Source organism: Molothrus aeneus, chromosome 4 (assembly GCF_037042795.1).
Source record: "Molothrus aeneus isolate 106 chromosome 4, BPBGC_Maene_1.0, whole genome shotgun sequence".
In the NCBI taxonomy this organism is placed as follows: domain Eukaryota; kingdom Metazoa; phylum Chordata; class Aves; order Passeriformes; family Icteridae; genus Molothrus; species Molothrus aeneus.
Genome location: NC_089649.1, coordinates 121,224 through 140,112, shown reverse-complemented (window position 1 = coordinate 140,112; position 18,889 = coordinate 121,224). Strand labels below are relative to the sequence as shown.

The 18,889-nt window shown below is 48.3% G+C and overlaps 1 protein-coding gene across 1 annotated transcript in view; it reads right to left on the bottom strand.

Annotated features, from left to right (window-relative positions):
- Positions 1 to 11,039, bottom strand: part of ANTXR2 (ANTXR cell adhesion molecule 2) — a 77,199-nt gene extending 66,160 nt beyond the window's left edge. The window contains exons 1-7 of the mRNA XM_066549280.1: positions 10,915 to 11,039; positions 10,367 to 10,438; positions 8,435 to 8,506; positions 2,707 to 2,788; positions 1,726 to 1,833; positions 1,579 to 1,647; positions 677 to 757 (exon numbers count right to left, since the gene is read on the bottom strand). Coding sequence (XP_066405377.1) covers positions 677 to 757; positions 1,579 to 1,647; positions 1,726 to 1,833; positions 2,707 to 2,788; positions 8,435 to 8,506; positions 10,367 to 10,438; positions 10,915 to 11,039 — 609 coding nt within the window. The remainder of the gene's footprint in view (positions 1 to 676; positions 758 to 1,578; positions 1,648 to 1,725; positions 1,834 to 2,706; positions 2,789 to 8,434; positions 8,507 to 10,366; positions 10,439 to 10,914) is intronic.
- Positions 11,040 to 18,889: the final 7,850 nt, after the last annotated feature.

Below are 18,889 nucleotides of genomic sequence, written 5' to 3'. Positions count from 1 at the left end.
TGCTGCCTACATGCAGCAGCAGCACTGTTAACCCTGCATAAAAGATACAGCCTTCAGTCTAAAATGAGACAAATAAATTTTGTGCTCACAACCACAGGTGTCTTCACACACCGCTGAAACAGTGTCAAGCCACTGATCACAACCAAAATGTTTCTCTTTGATCCCTTCCTGAAAACCATGGTAATCAGCTGAATGACCTCATCTCACCGACAGGAGTTTCTCATGCCATGCTGAAAACTGGAACTGCATCTTACCACTTATTGGGATAACAAGGGGTTAAAGTCATGGATTTAAAATGCTTCTGTCTGTAAGTAAAGGTTAATTCCTAAACTTCACTTATTCCCCAGATTTTAAGCAGTAGTTTATTCTCAAGTCTCCCAGAGTAAGTCTCCATTTTTTCCAGACTAAACCCAAAGCAGTCATTTATCAGAGCATCCCCCAAACTTCGCACATGAACTCCCCTCTCCTTGTGAAGAGTCCTCAAATTCCACACGAGGTGTGAGCATGAATAACTGCAGGAGGCGCAAGCAGTGCTCATTTACAGAACTGCCTCTCTAAGGTAATGGGGAGGGAACTTCATCTACTTCCTTCCTTAGGAACCAGTTCTGCCTGGGAGTGGGACTGGAGAGTATGGTCTAATCTTGAGGAAGGGTAAAACTTATTGCCTGGTACTCACAGAATTGATTATCCCCTTAAGTGCTTGGAATCCTCCAGTGACAGGGAAGACTTGCTCTTTCACGTCAGCAATTCTTTCCAGCTTTGGAGAGAAAATGCATGCAAACACATGAATCATCTGGCAAACTAAATTCCTCACAGTGCTTTACACCCTTAAAATTTAAATGGATGTCTAAAAGCAAGCCTCATCAATTCTGAGAAGAGAGGGAAACTTTAGAGCTCTCTCACAGATAAGAGTTTTCTGAACTGTAGGACCTAGCACAGCTGACTGCAGCTAACAAAATGATGGCTAGTCATCGTGGCAAGCATCACACTGAAGAAGCTTTTCAGGGCCTCCATCTTGGCAGTGATTTTGTACCTTTGTCCAGAATTACCTCCCCTGTTTGCTCTGCCTTTCACTAAAAACTCTTTCTCTGCATCTTCTGCAGGAAGGAGCCTTTTGTGTACCTCTCCTTGAAGCCACTTTAACCAAACAGGAGTAACTACTGGAACACAGCAACTCTGGAACAGCTTTCCAGTGAAGGACATGAATCCCACCTTCTTTTCCTTATCCCAAAACTATTACATATACACTGCTTGAATCTTGTCTACAGCTCCACTGTTCATGTGATCAGTACCCTGACCTGGTTGCCATTCCAGTGAGAGGGGCTTGCCTGCACCCTCTCGTTGGCAGCTCCCAGCTAACAAGGGTATTTCCAACGGGTCTCCTTGGCAGTGAGCACAACACCCACACATTCTATTTACGTCTACGTACACATCCGAGTGTGCTTCCTAAGCCAGAGAAGACATTACACTGCCTAATGTAAGTAAAATTAAATTTCTGTACTACTTAACGTTAACTCTGTAAAACTCTGGGTTGAGGTAGTGCCTAGGACTTTATAATAGTAATGGGCTTATTCTTACCTGTTCCTGTTCAAAATCCAGGACACCGACACAGTAAACTCTCGCTCCCAGCTCTCTGGATTTCCTTGCCTGTAGCATCATAGAACAGAGCAATAAGCATTTTTTTATTCCACAAGGCAGAGCATGACATTTCTAGCTCATGCTCACCTCCTTCTCTGCATACAGGGGAATCTGTCCGTCCAGCTTGCCATCAGTCAGCGCAATGATGATACTAGAGAACCTTGAGGCTCCTTGCTTCGCAATTTGTGCATTGGCCTGAAAACAACAAAATTAATTATCCACCTTAAAATTACATCCAAACTTTTAACCATGATGCATCTTCTAAGCATCTAATGCAACATCTCTCTCATGACAATCCTCTGCCTCCCTTGAACTCACTACCAGCAGGGAAACCCATCATGGTCCTTTCCAGCCACCACTGAGCCCATCTCCAAAGCACTGGGGTCACTGACCCATCAACCCTTGCCAACACGCATTTCTTCCAGGACAGATCTCTTCAAATCCACTGCCAGGATTTCCTTTGCTACCCCCCAGATTTCAAACACAGTCAGTAGGTTCCAAGATATTAAAAAAATGGCTTAAAACTTTTTTTTTCAATAGCAACAAAATTCCCTTTGCCCAGCTTTTCATTGCACAGATCCTGGTTGCAAACATGGTTCTACAGTCACAGGGGAAGAACTGACTTGTCTGTAACATTGAAAGCTTAGATGCTCACCTTCAGGGCCAGGACTTACATGAAAACTGCATTATTTGAACAAAGAAGATAAGTGGCTGGGAACTCTAATTAAGACAGCCCAAAATGAGGAGCATTTGTCTCTGGGTTGCTGCTGCATGTGGCTGTTTACAGTGTCATGGGGATGCTGGCTGAGCTCTGAGATCCACCCCACAGATCCCTGCTCCCTGAGAAGGAGCGAGTCAGGGAAATTCCACACGGCAGATTGCTGTGATGGCTAGTCATCCTCTGCATGGGGTTTGCAGAGTGTCTGGGCAACCCTGGGACCACTCAGGCAACCAGACAGATTTGAGCATAACAGACTGATAAAACATAAATCTATTTATGTTACAGGTTGTTACCCAAAGAGTGAGAACAGAGGATGTGTTGATTGCAAGAAGATGAGTAAAACCTACCTGTTTTAGTCCTTCATGTATGTATGTCTCACCTGCTGGTGTCACCTCCTCCAAATCCTTTAGACCTTTCTTGATTTTCTCTCTGCGAACGAAAAAAAAGGTAAGAGCCTGCTTGTGTGACCTGAAGTGTGAAAAGGGTGTAATTTATCAATTGAAAAAAGGTATTTGTCCTCAAGGAGAATTGAAATGAAAAGCTGTAAATTAGAGCCTTAGCTAGGATCCCACATGGAGGCAGACTGTGTGTTCATGACAGAAGTGGTGCTGTGGGAACAGGTATTTCAGACCTATCTAACACAATATGCTGCAGTGAGTCAAAAAGGTGGAATCAAGGAAAATGTCCAGGCGGAGCAGATATTGCAAAGAGGTGGCAAAGCCTCAGCATTACATAGCCCAGTGGAAATTCTGTTGCATTAGATCTATTTTGTTACTTTAAACCAACTTCGCTTCTAATCACACTGCAGTCAAAGAAGAAATCCCCTAAACCAATGGTTCTATTTCAGCAGAAATCTTCCAGACCAATATGTACAAATTTATCACATAGAACTGGACTTCAATAATTAAAGCCTTTGCCCTGGAGAAAATATCAATAGGCAAACACAGCATTTGCAAGATACCTTTTGTTCCCATGGGAAAAGAGCAGGATTGAGGACAGATTAAAATTTTGACTGTTACAACCTTTTCATGCGGCCTTTCATAAGACATCCCGCACAGGTCCACAGCTCACTTAGATTTAACAGGAGAATGCATCTGCACCATGATTTTTCATGAGCAGTACAGCAGATCCACCTGCAAGATGCTCACTAACTATGGGGCTGAAAGGGGAGAAGTTGACAGACTGCACCACAGGAATTATTTCCAGTGAAATCAGCACAACTGGCGGGAACAAAGGCAGAGAGACTACTGAAAGAATCAAATCTGGAGGGTCTTCATTCTTCTGCAAACACAGTTTCAGCCAAGTCCATGGAAAGTCATGCTAGGGAAGGATGAGCAAAAACTAAGAAGGGGCAAAATTTGGGCCAGAATATATAGAACACTGTGACAAATCTAGGTGAGAAAGAGGAACCCAGCAGGGGTGAGGAGATGGAGGGAAAATACATCGCGGGATGCGTGAAAGCTTTCCTTAGGCCAGACCAAATGAGAAAGAATGCATATGCCACACTGCCTGAATGCCACCCACTCGTCATTTGTTCCACGGATGGGCTTCCTCTATGTTTAGCAGCTCTGTTCCAAAGTACAATCCATAGCTGGAATAAGCTCCCCGTCACAGGATCCACTGATACGATCACAGAGGAGAGGGAGTAGAAGAGATATGTGGCATTGAATGTATGGAAGGGAACAAGTTATGTAAGATAATACAATCTGTTTGATCCAAATATTTTACATTCAGCATCTATAGAAACAACTTGCAAGTGATTATGTACGAAGGCAGATTATAAACCACAGAGTTGGTGCTTGCCAGAAATGAGTGGCAGCACATCACAGGCGTTAGTGCTCTGCTGCCAAGAAACAAGCAGCAACTCAAGTCCCAGTTTTCTGAAACAGATTTCATTTTGCAAAAATAGCTTTCGTACAATCAGTTCGGTTTTATTTATCTGCAATGTCTTGTGACCCGGTCGCGCAGCAATCTCTGGTGCTGCCAGGCCTCTGCCTACAAGGGGTTCCAGGAAAATCTTTGGCAGCATGAGCTCTTTTAGCTGCGTTTAATCAGGCACCATCTCTTGCCCTCAGGGCACAGCTGCACTAGACAGACCCAGCCAGATGTCAGCTAGCTCCCCACATTCTCCAAGCTGGTCAAGTGCAAGCGGGTCCTGGTCTGCATGTCAGAATGCCAGTGTGGATGCAGGATTTGGGGCCCCAGAACCAACAGGAGAGGTAGGCTCCATCACTCTAAACCCCACCCCTGGCTGGTTTGAAGGCCAGGCACGGGTGCTCGTGCCTGCCTGCACTGTCCTGATAATGAATGGGACTCAGCAGTCAACCAGCCACAGCAGCCAGGACCCCCATTCCTGCTCCTCAGTGCTCTCACCACTTCCCTTTCTCTAGTTTCTGTAAGGCTGCTTGGTGGCCACGGAAGTCCCCAGGGAAGTTCTGGTTGTATAACTCATCTGTACCATGACAGCAGAGCCCTCAGCCTGGGTGCCTGGACATCCCACGGGACAGCTTGGGAACACAACAAAGGCTGAGGGCCACTGGCTTTGTGGTGAAAGTCGGGAAAGGGAGGGAGGTGGAAGAGGCAAAACAGAGCCAGCAACTTGCAGCCTGTCTGTGTTTGGGCTGAATAAGTACAAATTTAATATCTTTTACCCACTCAGCATATGCGCTGCAGCCCATTTCTGTGTTTAAGCACAGGCACAACTAATTTTTAATAGCTACCCCGTCTGTTCTCTCTCTAAGCTGTGTAACTGCCTCAGACAGTTCCTCCAGCAGCAGCCAGGCAACACAGCTGCTAATATCCACGCAGATTCCCGAATGGGTGTTCTTAGCTCCTGTGAGTGGGGGACAGCACTCTGTATGTCTCTTCCATGTTGCATTCCACCTATTGAAGTGCTGGAATCCTGAATTATCTCAATGTGGTGAGCATATGAGTGCTGGCAGGAGATGGTAGCTCTTACTGAGAATGTATTTCTGGTGAGAAATGAGGCTGTGTGCTGCAAGGCAACGGGCTCATCCCTAACAAAGGAAGGCAAACAAAACAGGTACTTGGGGTTTGCTGCTAAGAAGGATGTGCAGTAAACAGGAAAACACACACACGTGTCAGTGAAACTGAGAGGGGAAGTGTTCTTTGACAAAAAGAGGGATGGCTCCATCTCTGATGAGGCAAGCTGTCGTTGTGGTGCAAGAAAACCCTGAATGAGCCTCCCCAGATGTATCATTTGGAAGAGGTTTATGCCTTCTGGGCCTCTTAAATACTACAAAGGGTTGATTCACTTAAAATAATTAGTCTGCTTCAAACCTGAGGCCTCCTGCACAGGCTCCAGATGAAAACCACGTCAGTGGCCAGCTCTGCTGTACTTGATACATGCAGCAGAAGACTCTGCAGATGACTCTGTTCTGGCAAGCTGCCTTGGACCCATGCACAGGGGCAGCTCACGTGACCGAGGCCCCAAATGTGTCCATGTCTTACACATCCCTGTGAAACCAGGAGCAGTCAGCTGGACTAGGGACAAGGACAGGATAGTTGGTCATGTAACCAGGTACTCAAGTGTCCTACTTTTCCACCTTCACTAACACCATCTCTGTTTATCTCCAGCAGGAGTTTCACCCAGGCAGAGGCAGCAGGGCTCGTCCTGGCTGCTGGCACCGGTCAGGGCTGCCAAAGCCGGCTCACAGAAACCTGGACTGCTGCTGGCCAGGACAGCTGGCCAAAAAAGAACAAAGGCAACATCGTGCCAGCTGTATGGTATTCCTGAGGTTATCCACTGTCCCAAACCACGTGCTTTCCAGCAGCAAGCCCTGAAGGTGAGTGCATCAATCTTTGTTTACCATTTACTGCACAGTTTCCAGCTCAACTTCACAAATGTGTGTGTTTCAAATGGGCTTTAACCAGTGTGAGAAGGCTGTTCCACCTGGGTGCTGTTGTTATTCTATGGATTTATTGGAGTTCTCTTTACAGAGTTAGTCACAGCACTGCCCACACTCACAAAATATTAGCGAATTTGGGGGCTTTGGTGCTATGCTGTGGCTTTCTTTATATCCACAGCTTTACTGTGCAGTAAACCCAGCAAGAACATTGTGCAAACAATCAGAAGCCTAAGGCTTTCCAAACAAAAAATTCTGCCCTACTTTGATCTAACTGCTGGGAAGAAATTGTGGTTTCCTGACATTTGGGAATTAGCAAGTAAGCCAGGGCAAAAACATGCCTGCAAGTCCAAAGTGCACGTAACAAACCAAGGCCATAATACCCCATAATCACCCTCACAAACACCCATCCCCAGGAACTGTAGTGTGCTTAGTTAGCATCCTCATCTTCTGTTGGGAACAATGGGGGCCAGACAGTCTCAGCATTTTTCCTCTGCTGACTTCTTTAATATCTAAAAGGACAGCTGCTCCAACTGTATCTATCTGTCCTTACCTGTGTACATATGGTCACAGTCACCAGTCTCCTCCTCCCTTCTCCATATAATTCCCCCTGAACAAGAATGGTGGCACTTTGTTTCCCCTGACACACACACAAGAGCTTCGGCCAACCCTGAACGAGAGCCAAGCCCCTCAAGGGAACCCACTGGATCTGCAGAGGTTCTTCCTGTGCTTTACACGAGAAAAACACAATTCTATCCCTGGCTCCAAGTGTGCCAGCAATGAAAAAGGCGCTTGTGTCCCGGTGGCAGGCTTCCAGCACCCTGCCCAGCATTTCAAGTGGTCTGTGTGCTATCAGTGCTGCCTCTCAGGCCTGATAAGGAACAGGCCACTGACAGCCCACTGAAATGGAGAGAAAGGACCTCATTGACTTCAGCAGGCCTCAGAACAGGCTCAAGTGTCCTCTCCTGACCCCTCTACAGCCATCTGGAAAAATGACTTATAAGCTTCTCTCTGCCCACAGAGAGCAGATCCAATATCCCAGTCCGGATGGGGGGAAGTGGCTGTTTTCATGTCAGGCCACTCTTTAACTGCTAAAACAGGAGGGGCTCAGAACTGAGTTTTTAGACATCTCAGATGTCAGCTACATTTCTGCCTGTTGCCAGTGGCAGGTCTTTTCAGGAGGCCTCATACTTGTTGTTATGTATTGTTTAAAACAAACAATCCCACAGCAGAGCTTACTAACTACACCACACCAACTACAGCTCCATACTAACAGGAGCAGAAAGGATGGACCACCTTACTTCCACCCTGCCACAGGTTTGTGGAGTGATTCCTAAATGGTTTATCCACAGGTTCAAAACCCAGAAGAGTGTGCACGGCGGTAGCTTCTGGACAAAAAGGAGAGAGCAGAGGTCATGTTGGTTTTGAGAAAGCTGAGAGGACACCAAAGGACTCTGACAGCAGTGCCACTGTCCTCTGCTGAGAGCACTTGTTCCACACAACCATCTCCCAATTTCTGTGAGTTTGGTAATTATTTTTACAATATTTTCTTCTCTGCCTGTTTCTCCTCCTTCTGTTTCCCCCCACCCATCCTTAAGATATCTGAGCTGCAAATCCTCACTTGCTTTAGAAATCAGAGTGAGCAGCCTTGAATTCCATCCCCTGAAAGTTCAAGCACACCTGTACATCACTGCAGTGTCGGGAAGATCTCACACCCTTCAAGTGGCACCAACCCCACTGTCTAAAACAAGCCCTGAAGTCCAGATTAGGAAATACAAAACAAAATACCTACCTTATGTGAGAATATGAGAAACATTTATTTACCATTCTATGCTTCTCCTAGACATGAAAAAAATCCTGATAACCATTCTATGGAGGCTGCTTTACAAAAGCAAATGGAAGAATCACTCTCATACTGTGCCAAGCAAGATGCAGAGTCACACAGAGATGAAAACATTAGTGCTAGTTTTTTCTTCAAAGCAGTGGCAGAGGTAACATCAAGAATTTGTGTCCTATCATTCCTCTCCTTCCTTCTTTATGAGGCTATCCAGGGATATGGCCACAAAATTAAATAGCTCTGCAGGGTGGCCTCACAACTGGCCAGCACTTAGAGGTATCGGTCATTGTTGTGTTCCTGTTACTGCTGCTCTGATTCAGTAAGGGCAGAGGCAGGGAGGGAGGGGAAGAATTAAGAAAGCAGAGCACTGACCTGTCTCCAGTTAGCGGCATAATGACATGCGCCTGGGTGGAAAACACGATAAACGACAGCCTCATCTTGGGGCTGTGGAAAAGGGAAAGAAGGCAAAAACACATTTCAGAGAAACACACAGATGCACAGCCTTTCATTCACTTGTTCAGGTCTCATCCACGTGATCTTTACCCTCCAGCCTCCTAGGAGTGTACTTTTGAACTACAAACCCAACATAAGAGGAGTTAAAGGATTTTTGCCCATTACTCTCTCCCACATGACTAGTCTCTGCTGATGTGCCCACCCCACACACACCCTTTGGAATTGCCAGGGCCACTGGTATAACACCAAGGCAGGGACACTACTCAGTTCCCTCTTGCTCCCATGGGTACTGACCAGACACACATCTCATTTCTGAAACTGACCCTGCCAATTTCCCCTTTTCTTTCAGGATGACACAACGCAAATTTCCAACTCAGCTTTTTGTTTATGTTTATCAAATCCTCCCAGTGCCCACTGACTGCCTTAGCCCTGAGAAAGCATGCAGGGCCTTCCAGAGTGAGACTGGGCTTGTTTCTCTGACCAGAGAGCTGTGAGACTTGAAAACTTCTTCCCTAAAAGCATCCAGGGACATGTCATAGCAAAAAGCAATGCTGTACAAACTGCTTTTTTTGAGGAATTCAATCTCTTTTTTTTTCAATTTATTTTTAAGAAGGTCACCTGTCTCTGCACAGGTTGCAGGGAATCATATCTAATTAGCAGTGGAAAGCACTTAGGAGTTGCCAGATGCTCTGGAAGCCCAAGACAGGAATTTTCCCAAGGTAAGCTGTAACATCTCTCCTGCATGATTTTACGTTTTATTCATCACAATTTTAATATATTCACTAACTTGGTAATTTACTGTACATGAGAATTACCATTAATTAATCAGGTTACAGTTAGTAAGGAATTAACACTTGAAAAGCTGAATGACTGTATGTTTTCAATCCACAGATGTCACTGATGCAGCTCAAAACTATTGACATCAAGGGAATGTAAGTACTTTCTTTTCTTTTTTCTTTTTTTTTTTTGTGTAATTCCAGACAAAACAACAAAACAATTTTCAAAAGTTTCTGTCGCCCCCTGGACAGAAGTTTTACATAAGTTTACAGAAGATTTGCTTTTGACAAGATGACAATAAGCTATATTTACTTATAAAAGCCTAATTGGATAATCCTTTTCTTAGCAAGCCAAGATTACAACTGCACTCTGCGCTTGGTTTTACTCAGCAAAACCTACCACACCACCTCTCCCTGTGTGTGGTGAGGGATTCGTTCGGTTTATTCTGGGTTTTGTGGTAGGGTTTTTTAAAGCAAAGCACTGCAATCCTCAGCTGTTTGTACAGAGCAGTCAGCCAGGATTTGCAGCAGCTATTTCAAGAGGAGCTGGGCTTGCCCGACAACACTGCTGACAGTAACAAAGTTGATTATATGTAAGTACAACAAAGGCGCTGTTACATGGCATGGCCTTCCTCTGCGTTTGAGCTTTAACATTACTCCCTTCCTTTTGACCTGCACTATATATTAACGCATATGTTTACATGTGTCCAAGACTGTTTCTTTATACAGATCTCCAAACACAGAATTTGAGTAGTACTCCATCAGAAACTAGGCACACGGTATATTGAAAAACAAGTTTAACAAAAACTTCAAATCACGTCTGAGAGTCATTTAAGAAAGTGAGTATTTAAAGGCACGTATTGTCACCTTTTTGCTCAGTTCCAAGCACAAGAAAATAAAGTAAATTTTTCAATATTTCCCAGCAGTCTGGGTCTTAGAAGCCAAACTTTTAATGTGTTTGAGGAACACATCCCCTGAGCTTGCAAAAACACGGGGACCAGGGGTAGGGGGGTTTTTTAACACAGCCCAGAATTACTCCAGCACTACCTCGGCTGTCACAAGCAGTACCACGCACCTCACAAATCTTTCTGTCAGCTGATTTACAAAATCAAATATCTCTCGCCAGTTCGTCGCCACGCTCCCAGACCTACAAGGGAAAACCAGAGTACATCAGCGGCCTGATCCGGGCTGACATTTCGGGCAGAAACTGACCATACTCGCGGTGCCAGACATCTCGCTGGTAAGTTCGTCGCCCGGGCCCCGCTCGCCCCTCGCCCTGAGGGCGATCGCGGCCGCCGAACTTCCCCACAAAAGCCCGGCCGCCACGGCGGGGCAGATGCTGCCGCCGCTCGCTCCCCCAACGCCTCCGGCCGCAAACGCACCTCCGCTGAGAGAACTTCCACGGGGGCCCCTCTGCACAGCCCCTCAGGGAGGTCCCGGCAGGATTCCCGAACTTCCCTCACTATGCTCTTCCCGCCGTTTTCCTTCACGGCGCCCCCCCTTCCCTCGCCCCCGCGCGCGCGGCCCCTCAGCCCCACGCAGCGCCCGAACAAAAGCGGCGGCGCCGCCGCCCCGATGGCGGCGATTCCCCCATCCCCGCCCGCGTCTCGCCTCGCCGCTTACTTGTCCAAGACGAAGTACATATCGAAGGCTCCGTGGCACGACGGCTCGCCCGCAGCCGGCGCGGCGCCGGCGGGCAGCGGCGGCAGCAGCAGCGGCAGCAGCAGCAAGGGCACGGCCCCGGCCATGGAGGCTGCGGGGAGCGCAGGCGGGCGCTGCTGTCCTGCCGCTCGCCGGAGTGGCCGCCCCTCGCCGCCGCCACCGCGGCTCGCCCGGCCAGGCCCGGCACGGCCCTCCCTCCCCACAGCGGCGACGGGCGGCTGGGGCGGGGGACAGGGCGGGCGGGCTCGCACCGCCCCCGCTCGCCCGGCCCCTGCGTCCCCCTTCCGTCCCGTCAGCCGCGTCACTCCGGTCCGCGGTGCTGCCGGCGTTGCACGTGTGCCAGGGAGTGAGCCCCAAATAAATTTAATGTCCAGGGGGCTGGGGATTGCACAAACACCTCAGAGTTGAGATTGTGAAACAAACAAAAAAAGCCCCGTCCTAACAGTGATCATGTGTCTCCCACAGGCTGCGGAGGTGAATCAGACTGCAAAAAGGATCTTGCTTTTCACTCCACAGGAAGAGATGGGGAAGTTGGAATCATCCTGCTGGAGAGTTTTCCTCTCATCTCACTTCAGCCCCATTCCTGCTGTCTCTGGACGGTTCACTGTAGCCACAGCACTCTGACCTGACACATCCGTGTCACGGTGCCTTCTCCACGCCAATCCCAACACCAAGCCAAGCCTCCCTGTGATGCAAGTTGGAAACTTTACCAAAGCCCGCGGACCAGCAGTGGATAATGTCATCCAGAGATCTGGCTCACAGAGTTCTTAGTGCCTTTGAGCTAGCAAGGCCAAAGGGTAAGCAAGCAGTGTTTTACAGTCTCCGTGGATACACAAAACATAGAAGATTAAGGGCAGAGCAGCCTGGGCTTTGCCAGAGACCCAGCCAAAAGAAAGGCTGAGCAGAGGCTTGTGAGACAACAGAGGAAGCTTGGTGAACTTCCCAAAACCAGCTGCACTCCAGCTTTCCAAGCTGCATGAATCCACCCCAAGCCCCAGGAGCACTCGCCTTGCCTGGGAGTACGTGTCCTGTTAACCAGATGTTGGAAATCTTGCTTCAAGCGCATGTGACCCCGTGTGTTTGGAACAAGCCTCCACTGCCAGTTCACTCTTTACTTGTTTCCAAGTGTGTGAATTCCTCTTTTAGCCTGTGGTTTCTGCTGAAGAAGCAGATAAATCATGGCTATTTTGCTGGAATGGCTGGATGAGAGGGAGATAGGCATGTAGGACTTACAGGGCAATGGCTCATGGCTGTTTGTCTTCATTCACAGAAAGGCTGCAGCCTCCTTTCCCAGTTCCCAGAACTCGTTTGCTGATGCCTGGCTCTCTCCCAACCCTCTTCCAGTGCCACAGTGCTGCACAGCCCCATCAGGACAAGTATTCCTCCCTGTGTGACACAAGCCCTCAGGAAAGCAGCCTCCTGAGGTGATATCTTTATGATATCCCAGGAGCCAGATGGGGCATCAGCAGCTTGCCGATGCCAAAACAAGCCATGTTGTAGCAGCAGGAGGGGACCTTGACAGTTGGCTGCACCAAGGGACCCAGGCCAGCTGCAGACCTCTGCCCCGACCCCAGCTGGAGCAGGCACAGCTTGTTCTCACTCCCCATCCTGCTCTTCTGGAATCCAGTTCACTTGCACAAGGACCTCCTTTACACTGGCTCCTTCTGCCTGGAGGCTGGGACAACAGGGAAACCAGGGGTCCAGGGAGAAACTGCCCTCAGTGATGGAAAACATAACTCTTGAAAAAATACAAAGTACAGCTACAAAGTAACCCAGCCCTAGAAGCAGAAATTTTGACGTGGATGGTCAGTGTGCAAATGAACTCAAGTTCACTGGCAAGATTTACTGCAAAGAAAAGTAGTAAACAGAGCAGCTTATTTGGGGTTATACAGTTCCCTTCTTCATCTCCAGCACTTGCAGATGACTTCCCCACATGTTGTCCTTTAACTTCCACCCACTCCCACCTTCTTTTTGGCCCAGGCTGGTTGGGAAGACCTCAGGCAAACAGTGCCAAGCGAACTTGTATCTGGGGGTGAGCAGCTGGAAGGAAAAGTCACCCCTGCTGTAACCTGGCTGTGAGCCTGGCCCTGCCTGTGGATCCCCAGGAATGCTGCAGCACAAAGGTGGGGCCTGCAGGGGAAACCCTTCAGCACTCCAAACCTGACCTTAGGACTGGAGTCAAGCAGCGGCTTGGTGGCCACATAGGCTGCCTTTGGCATACGCTGCAGAGGGCTTTGTTGCTTGTTAAATCCAGCTCAGGTCCAGGACATCTCTGCCCAACAGCTGTGAGCCAGCCTGCTTTCTTCAGGATGCTCAGTGATTGCCAATATTTGGAAAAATGAAACTTGGGTTTGTCTGTGAGTGCGGCTGCCATGCTGATGAATTAAATCCCCTTTCTGACTTAGGTCTGGGATTGCCCTTGTGCCACATGATCCAGGGACAACATGGAATGGGACAGCTCCACAGTCAGCTCTTCCAGACACCCTGAGCTGTGCAAACCCAAGAACAGGGGATGATGATGATGATGGCGATCCTTGAGCCATGGCAGCTCACAGGAAAATATTTTTCTTCTTCTCTCACAGGATATGAACCACACATGGAAGTCTCATGCTTTGTAAAAGGAAAGAGAAACCAGAGGGGCTCCAGCAGTTATACAAGATGCAGGAGCTGTTTGAGAGCTGCCTCCTGAAGAATTAGCTACAAATCCTTGTTCCCTTCTCAGCTGTAGCCTTGTGTCTGTGCGCATCCTGTAAAGCAGTGTAGAAATGAATAAATAAAAAGGACAGCATTAAATAACACAGGAACTCTCGTGTCCATGTGGTACTGCCTGCATCATCCAGATGGAAAGTATCTGTCTAGACAAATTTGGGAATTATGCAAGCTCGGAATTCCTGAATAGCTCTTCCTTTCCAACATCATGAAGCATTTGCAGTGCCCACCAAAAATACTCACAGAAATACAGGGGGGAAAGAAACCCTTCAATTCTAGCAGCCAGGAAACCTAAACACTGGCAGTATGTTGGATGAGAGAAGGTCTAAGTGCAGGAATATGGAGCAGTGTCCCTGCTGTGTGCACGCTGACTCATCCCTGAGGAGCCAGGATGATCCCTGGTGCTCACTCCTGTCTCAGCAGAAGCGGAGCAGGCTCCCTTGAGCTTCCTGTGGTTCTCTGCTGCCTGATGCCCTGGACAAGGCACAGAGCTGCTTGTTTCCACTTTTCCAGAGCTGTTTGTTTCCACGGTGCTCAGGCAAGCAGAAGGAATGAAAACAAAGAGGGAAAGATGGGCTGTCCTGGTGCAAACCACAACAGCATAAAAATAAATCACTCCGCCTGGGAGAGCCAAAAAAAAAGCAGGACAGAAAACATGGAAATCCCACTCTGGCCCGGGAGCTGCTGCTGGCTCTGAGCAACACCCAGGGATCGTTGGGGCTGGGAGCTCAGCACAACTCTAGAGTTGCAGTGACCCTTTTTGGTGTTCTTGGGAAACAACGGCCTGGACAGAGGAGACAGAAGAACGGAGCAGCCAGGAACTCTGTCTGCAGAGCAGTGTAACCCAGGGCAGGAATGACACAATTCTCAATATTGTATGGAAAAAAGTCATTTTTTAAAAAGCACAGGTTGTGATCCAGCAGTCATCTGGTTTGTGGCAGTTTTATCACTGACTTCAGGGGGGCAGATTCAAACCTTCCAAGGTGCATCCAAACAGAAACGTCACTTGTGGTCAGTTTGGGATCACACTGGAGGAAAAGGGGCTGATGTTTATCCATCTGGCCTGGCCCCTTCAGTGCTGCAGAGGAGAGTGAGAGAGAACATTGTGTAAGTTCTGTCCTCCCAGGCCCAGGAGAGAAAGAGTAAAGAGCAACTGGGAGCCTGAGAGATAAAACAATGGCTTGTACCACTGTTTGGGGACAATCAGGGCAATATTTATGCAGGGCCAGGGGGCTGCAGCAGGACATCACATCATGCCTGAGCCACCGTTGGATCAGCAGCCCGGAAAGCAGATGTGCCAATTTCCTGTCCTTGATGATGATGGGCCCTAATTATGCCAGAGCCGTGGCAATGTCCTTTCTTGTGTATGACCCCTAATTTGGTTTCATGAAGTCATCTGTGCCAGGTTCTTCCGGCTGCAAGGCTGGGGCGAGTGACAGTCACGAAGAGCCCTGTGCTCTGTGTGCCTAAACACCTGGCCCGTGCTTTGAACCAACAAAATTCGACTGGGAACAAACAAAATTCAGGCAACTCACTGGGAGCTGGGTCAGTTGCTTGGCTTGCTTTTACCTCTTGCTGGTTATCATGCCTGCTGTGTGTTGGGGGGAACATTCCAAGACAGGTGCAGGCACTCAGCAGAGACCAGCACATAAGAGAGGCTGTTCGCTTGTGGGGGATGAATTTTGGAACTGGGGGGAAAAGCACTCCCCTTTGTTTTTCCACCAGAGAGATTCCCTTGCTGGCATTGCTGCTGACGCTTTTTTCAACTTTTCACCATTCCTTTCCATGGTTTTTGACAGTTTATTTGAGGCTTTTATTCAATTTTTTACCCAATTTTCTGTCCCACTCATAATTTGAGGAGTTCCCCAATTTTGAAGATTGCCAGCAGAGCATATTTTTTTAGTTTATGTATTTAAACAGAGGCTTCTATAAGTTTGGGAGAGGCTTTTTGGATGGCATTGTGGGAGGTTTTTCAACTTTTTTCTTGTGTGCCATTTTGAGGAAGCTTCTTAGGGTTTAGAAATTTTATTTTTATTTTTTCTTCCCTTGTTTTCCTCAGGAGCTCTTTGTGGAATTCGATTTGTCTTTTCATGTAGATCCTGCTTTGCATGGGTGGGGTCACTGCTCCTGAGCCCAGCTGCAACCCCCAGGAGGTGTTTGTTGTTCCCTGATTGTGGGACTCTGATTATTGATTATTGTGCTGATTACCAGCAGCTCCCATCTCTGGGATGCCCAAGCCTAGGCATCACTCAGGCTTGCTGCTGCTGCTGCTGGAAGAGGATGGTGCTTGGGTGTTTGGCACAGAGGTGCCATGGAGGTTTGCAGGGAAGTGAGAGAAAGAGGAGGGACTGCTCCCAGGACATCAGGGATGCACAGCAGGGGCTTGGTGGCCACGTGGCACCTGTTTCTTCCTATGGCCCACATGGGGATGGAACTCACAACCCTGGCATTTTAAGCACCAGGCTCTCAAGAACTGAGCTAATTTGATGTTAGCTCTCTTCAGGGTTTTAAGGCCTGACTAGATTTTTGATCTGGTCTGGTGTTGGCCCTGCTTTGAGCAGGAGGTAAAACCATCCAAGGTACTTTCCAACCTGACTGGGTGATTTTCCTTCTTGCTTAGAGCCCCTGTGCTTGGCTGCAACACCGTTCCTCTGCCCTGTGTAATCTCAGATTAGTGAAGATTTGTACACCAAACTCCACATCTAGAGGATGTGCTTGGGGAAGCACCACTTTGAGGAGGTAGGACGGGGTTTCCATTGCAGTCAGCTCCTGGTTCTGCTGCTGTCACACCGCAGGGCAGGAAGGGTGCGTGTGGGGGTGTTTGCTGGCTGACTCACGGCCCTGCCTGGTTATTCACCAGTCAGATCACACCGCTGACTTGGCATGCATCAGCCTTGCCCTGTTCATGTGAGCTGCTCCCCTGGCTGCCTGGATGACAAGTGTTTCTGATCACCAGTGTGACTGTGCTGGCCTTAAGACAGGAGTGAAGTGGCTGGGATGTGTCTTATCTGACTGGTGTTTACATCTGTGTGACTCTGAATTACCTTTTCCTCAATGTCTCCACACGTAAGAAGTTTACCTTATATGTACTCATGTCCTGTTGTCTGCCATACAATGTTTTATCCTTTTCTCTTCTTCCTATGTCTGGGCAGTTAAGACGGGTGGAGGTGGAGCAGTGCTGATTGGATTGCAGGCTTCATTTTCTGCAGTGCCATTGGCAGAGCAACAAATGCTACAAGAGCAGGAAGGGTCGTGTCCCTTCCCCCAGGGACAAGCTGGTGAAGCAGCTTGGCAAGGACCTCGTATGTTTTCATGGATCAGCTTAGCAGGGTGCAGAAGATGGTGTGCTTGACACTGCTTTTGAGGAACAGGTAGAGTTACCTGGCAATAGCCACAGGAAGAGAGCTGGAGTACTAAACTGTCATCCCCCATGGGGCAGTATTTTCATGGTCCTGTTGAATTCTTGTGCCTGTAAGAAAGTCTTTTAAAGGAAATGTTTTGCTCAGCAAAGCTAACCAAGAAGCAGAATAGCTCATGGTACAATGGTACCATGGCACCATAGCCCAAGACACCTGTAGTGACACATGTTGAGCAGGAAGGGCCTTCAGTCCCTGCTGAGGATATGCAAAGACTGGTTTACTTCCTTGGAAAACTCATTTCCTGAGTTGGAGACAGTGATGAGTTGGTGTGCGTTCACCTGGGCAGCTCATCTCATGGCACAGACAAGCCATGGTGCATAAGCTTCTCAGTAGCTCCCTGCCAGGCCTGTGCTCTCCCCCTTCCTCTACTCAGGGGCACTTACTTGTTTTGCTTGCTATTCCAGGGTTTTGTGCTCCTGCCCTAGCAAGAACTGTTGGAAGCAGCTGCACTTCAGAGAATGAGCCAGAGTCACCATGAGCTTGGAAAGGTACTTCGGTGCACAGAGACCAAAAGAAATGGGAGGTGGTGTCAGCTGCAGTGAGTGAGCAGATGTTCCATGTTATGGAACCAGGCTGGTGCCCTGCAATGAGAGTTGTGCCCTTAGAAATCAAGTTTACTTGGGAACTCAGTGTACCAGCAATGCTTGTCCCCCTCGGGATTTGCAATCTCAGCCTGTGTTCTCAGCACCTTCCCTGTTACCTGGGTGCTGGCTCAGGCTGGAAGCATGGGAAATGGTGGTCAGTTCTCCACAGTTTGGCTGGGAGAGGTGAACAATGTGCTTGCTGTACTCAGCATGTTTTGTCCCATTTGTTTTGGAGCTGCTTTGCAGGCACCAAGTGCAAGGTTGGCCACGGGCAGGAGTTACAGAGAGAGCACAGCTACTCTGAGCTAGAAACATGGCAACTGTTGATCAGCACTGTCTGTACTTATCTGCAGGAATTAAGGAATAGCCCCCATAAATCCTGTCCCATAAATCAAACCCTCCTGATCTCAGCTCTCATGAGCCACGTCACAGATCCTGGATGAGCAGCAGGGAAAGGTGCAGCTGAGTCACCAGCAGGGAGGGAGTCAACACCTTGCTGCCTCAGGGGAGCTGTTTGCACACACAAAGGTCAGCCTGCTTTGTCCTTGTCTTCAGGCGCACCATACACACTTTCCCAGACAGGCAGGTGACATTAGTGCAAGGTATGACCCTGGATGTGCACGTTAGTATAACATGTGTGAGTGGGAATGCTGAGGGAGGCTGGTGTTGTCTGAGGAATCAGCAGGAGATATCCAAGTCCCTTAGAGATTGCTAGCCAGTGTGGGCATGTGTTAGCAAGGCTGAGTGGCCACAGGCATTGGTTTCTTGCAGCCAGAGCAGCAAACCTTGGGGGTTAATATCCACTTTTCCAGTTTCACTTTTACTGGAGTATAACCCTTAACTGGAACTGGGAGCCAGCATAAAAATAATGTAAATTTTCTCTGGGGCCTTGGCTGGGGTCCTTCCCCCTGTCCTGCCTTACAGAAATAATGTGCCATCTCTGCTGCTCTGTGGTGACAGTTCCCGTCCTCAGGTGGAGATTTTAGGGGTGTGCAAGAAGGCTCAACTTTCTGTGCCTCGTTTGTAAAGTTCCTAGGCATCCTGGAATAAGATGCATAACAAGAATCACAAGACAGAGCACTGAAAACACCAAAATAAAACCCAAGCAAAATAGGCTAAAAACCCCTCCAAACCAGTTTTTCAGCTGCTGTGCTGAGGGAATTTTCATTCAGCATCTTGTAGGCAGTGTTTCATGTCTTGCAGAATGAAAGCTACTGAATGTAA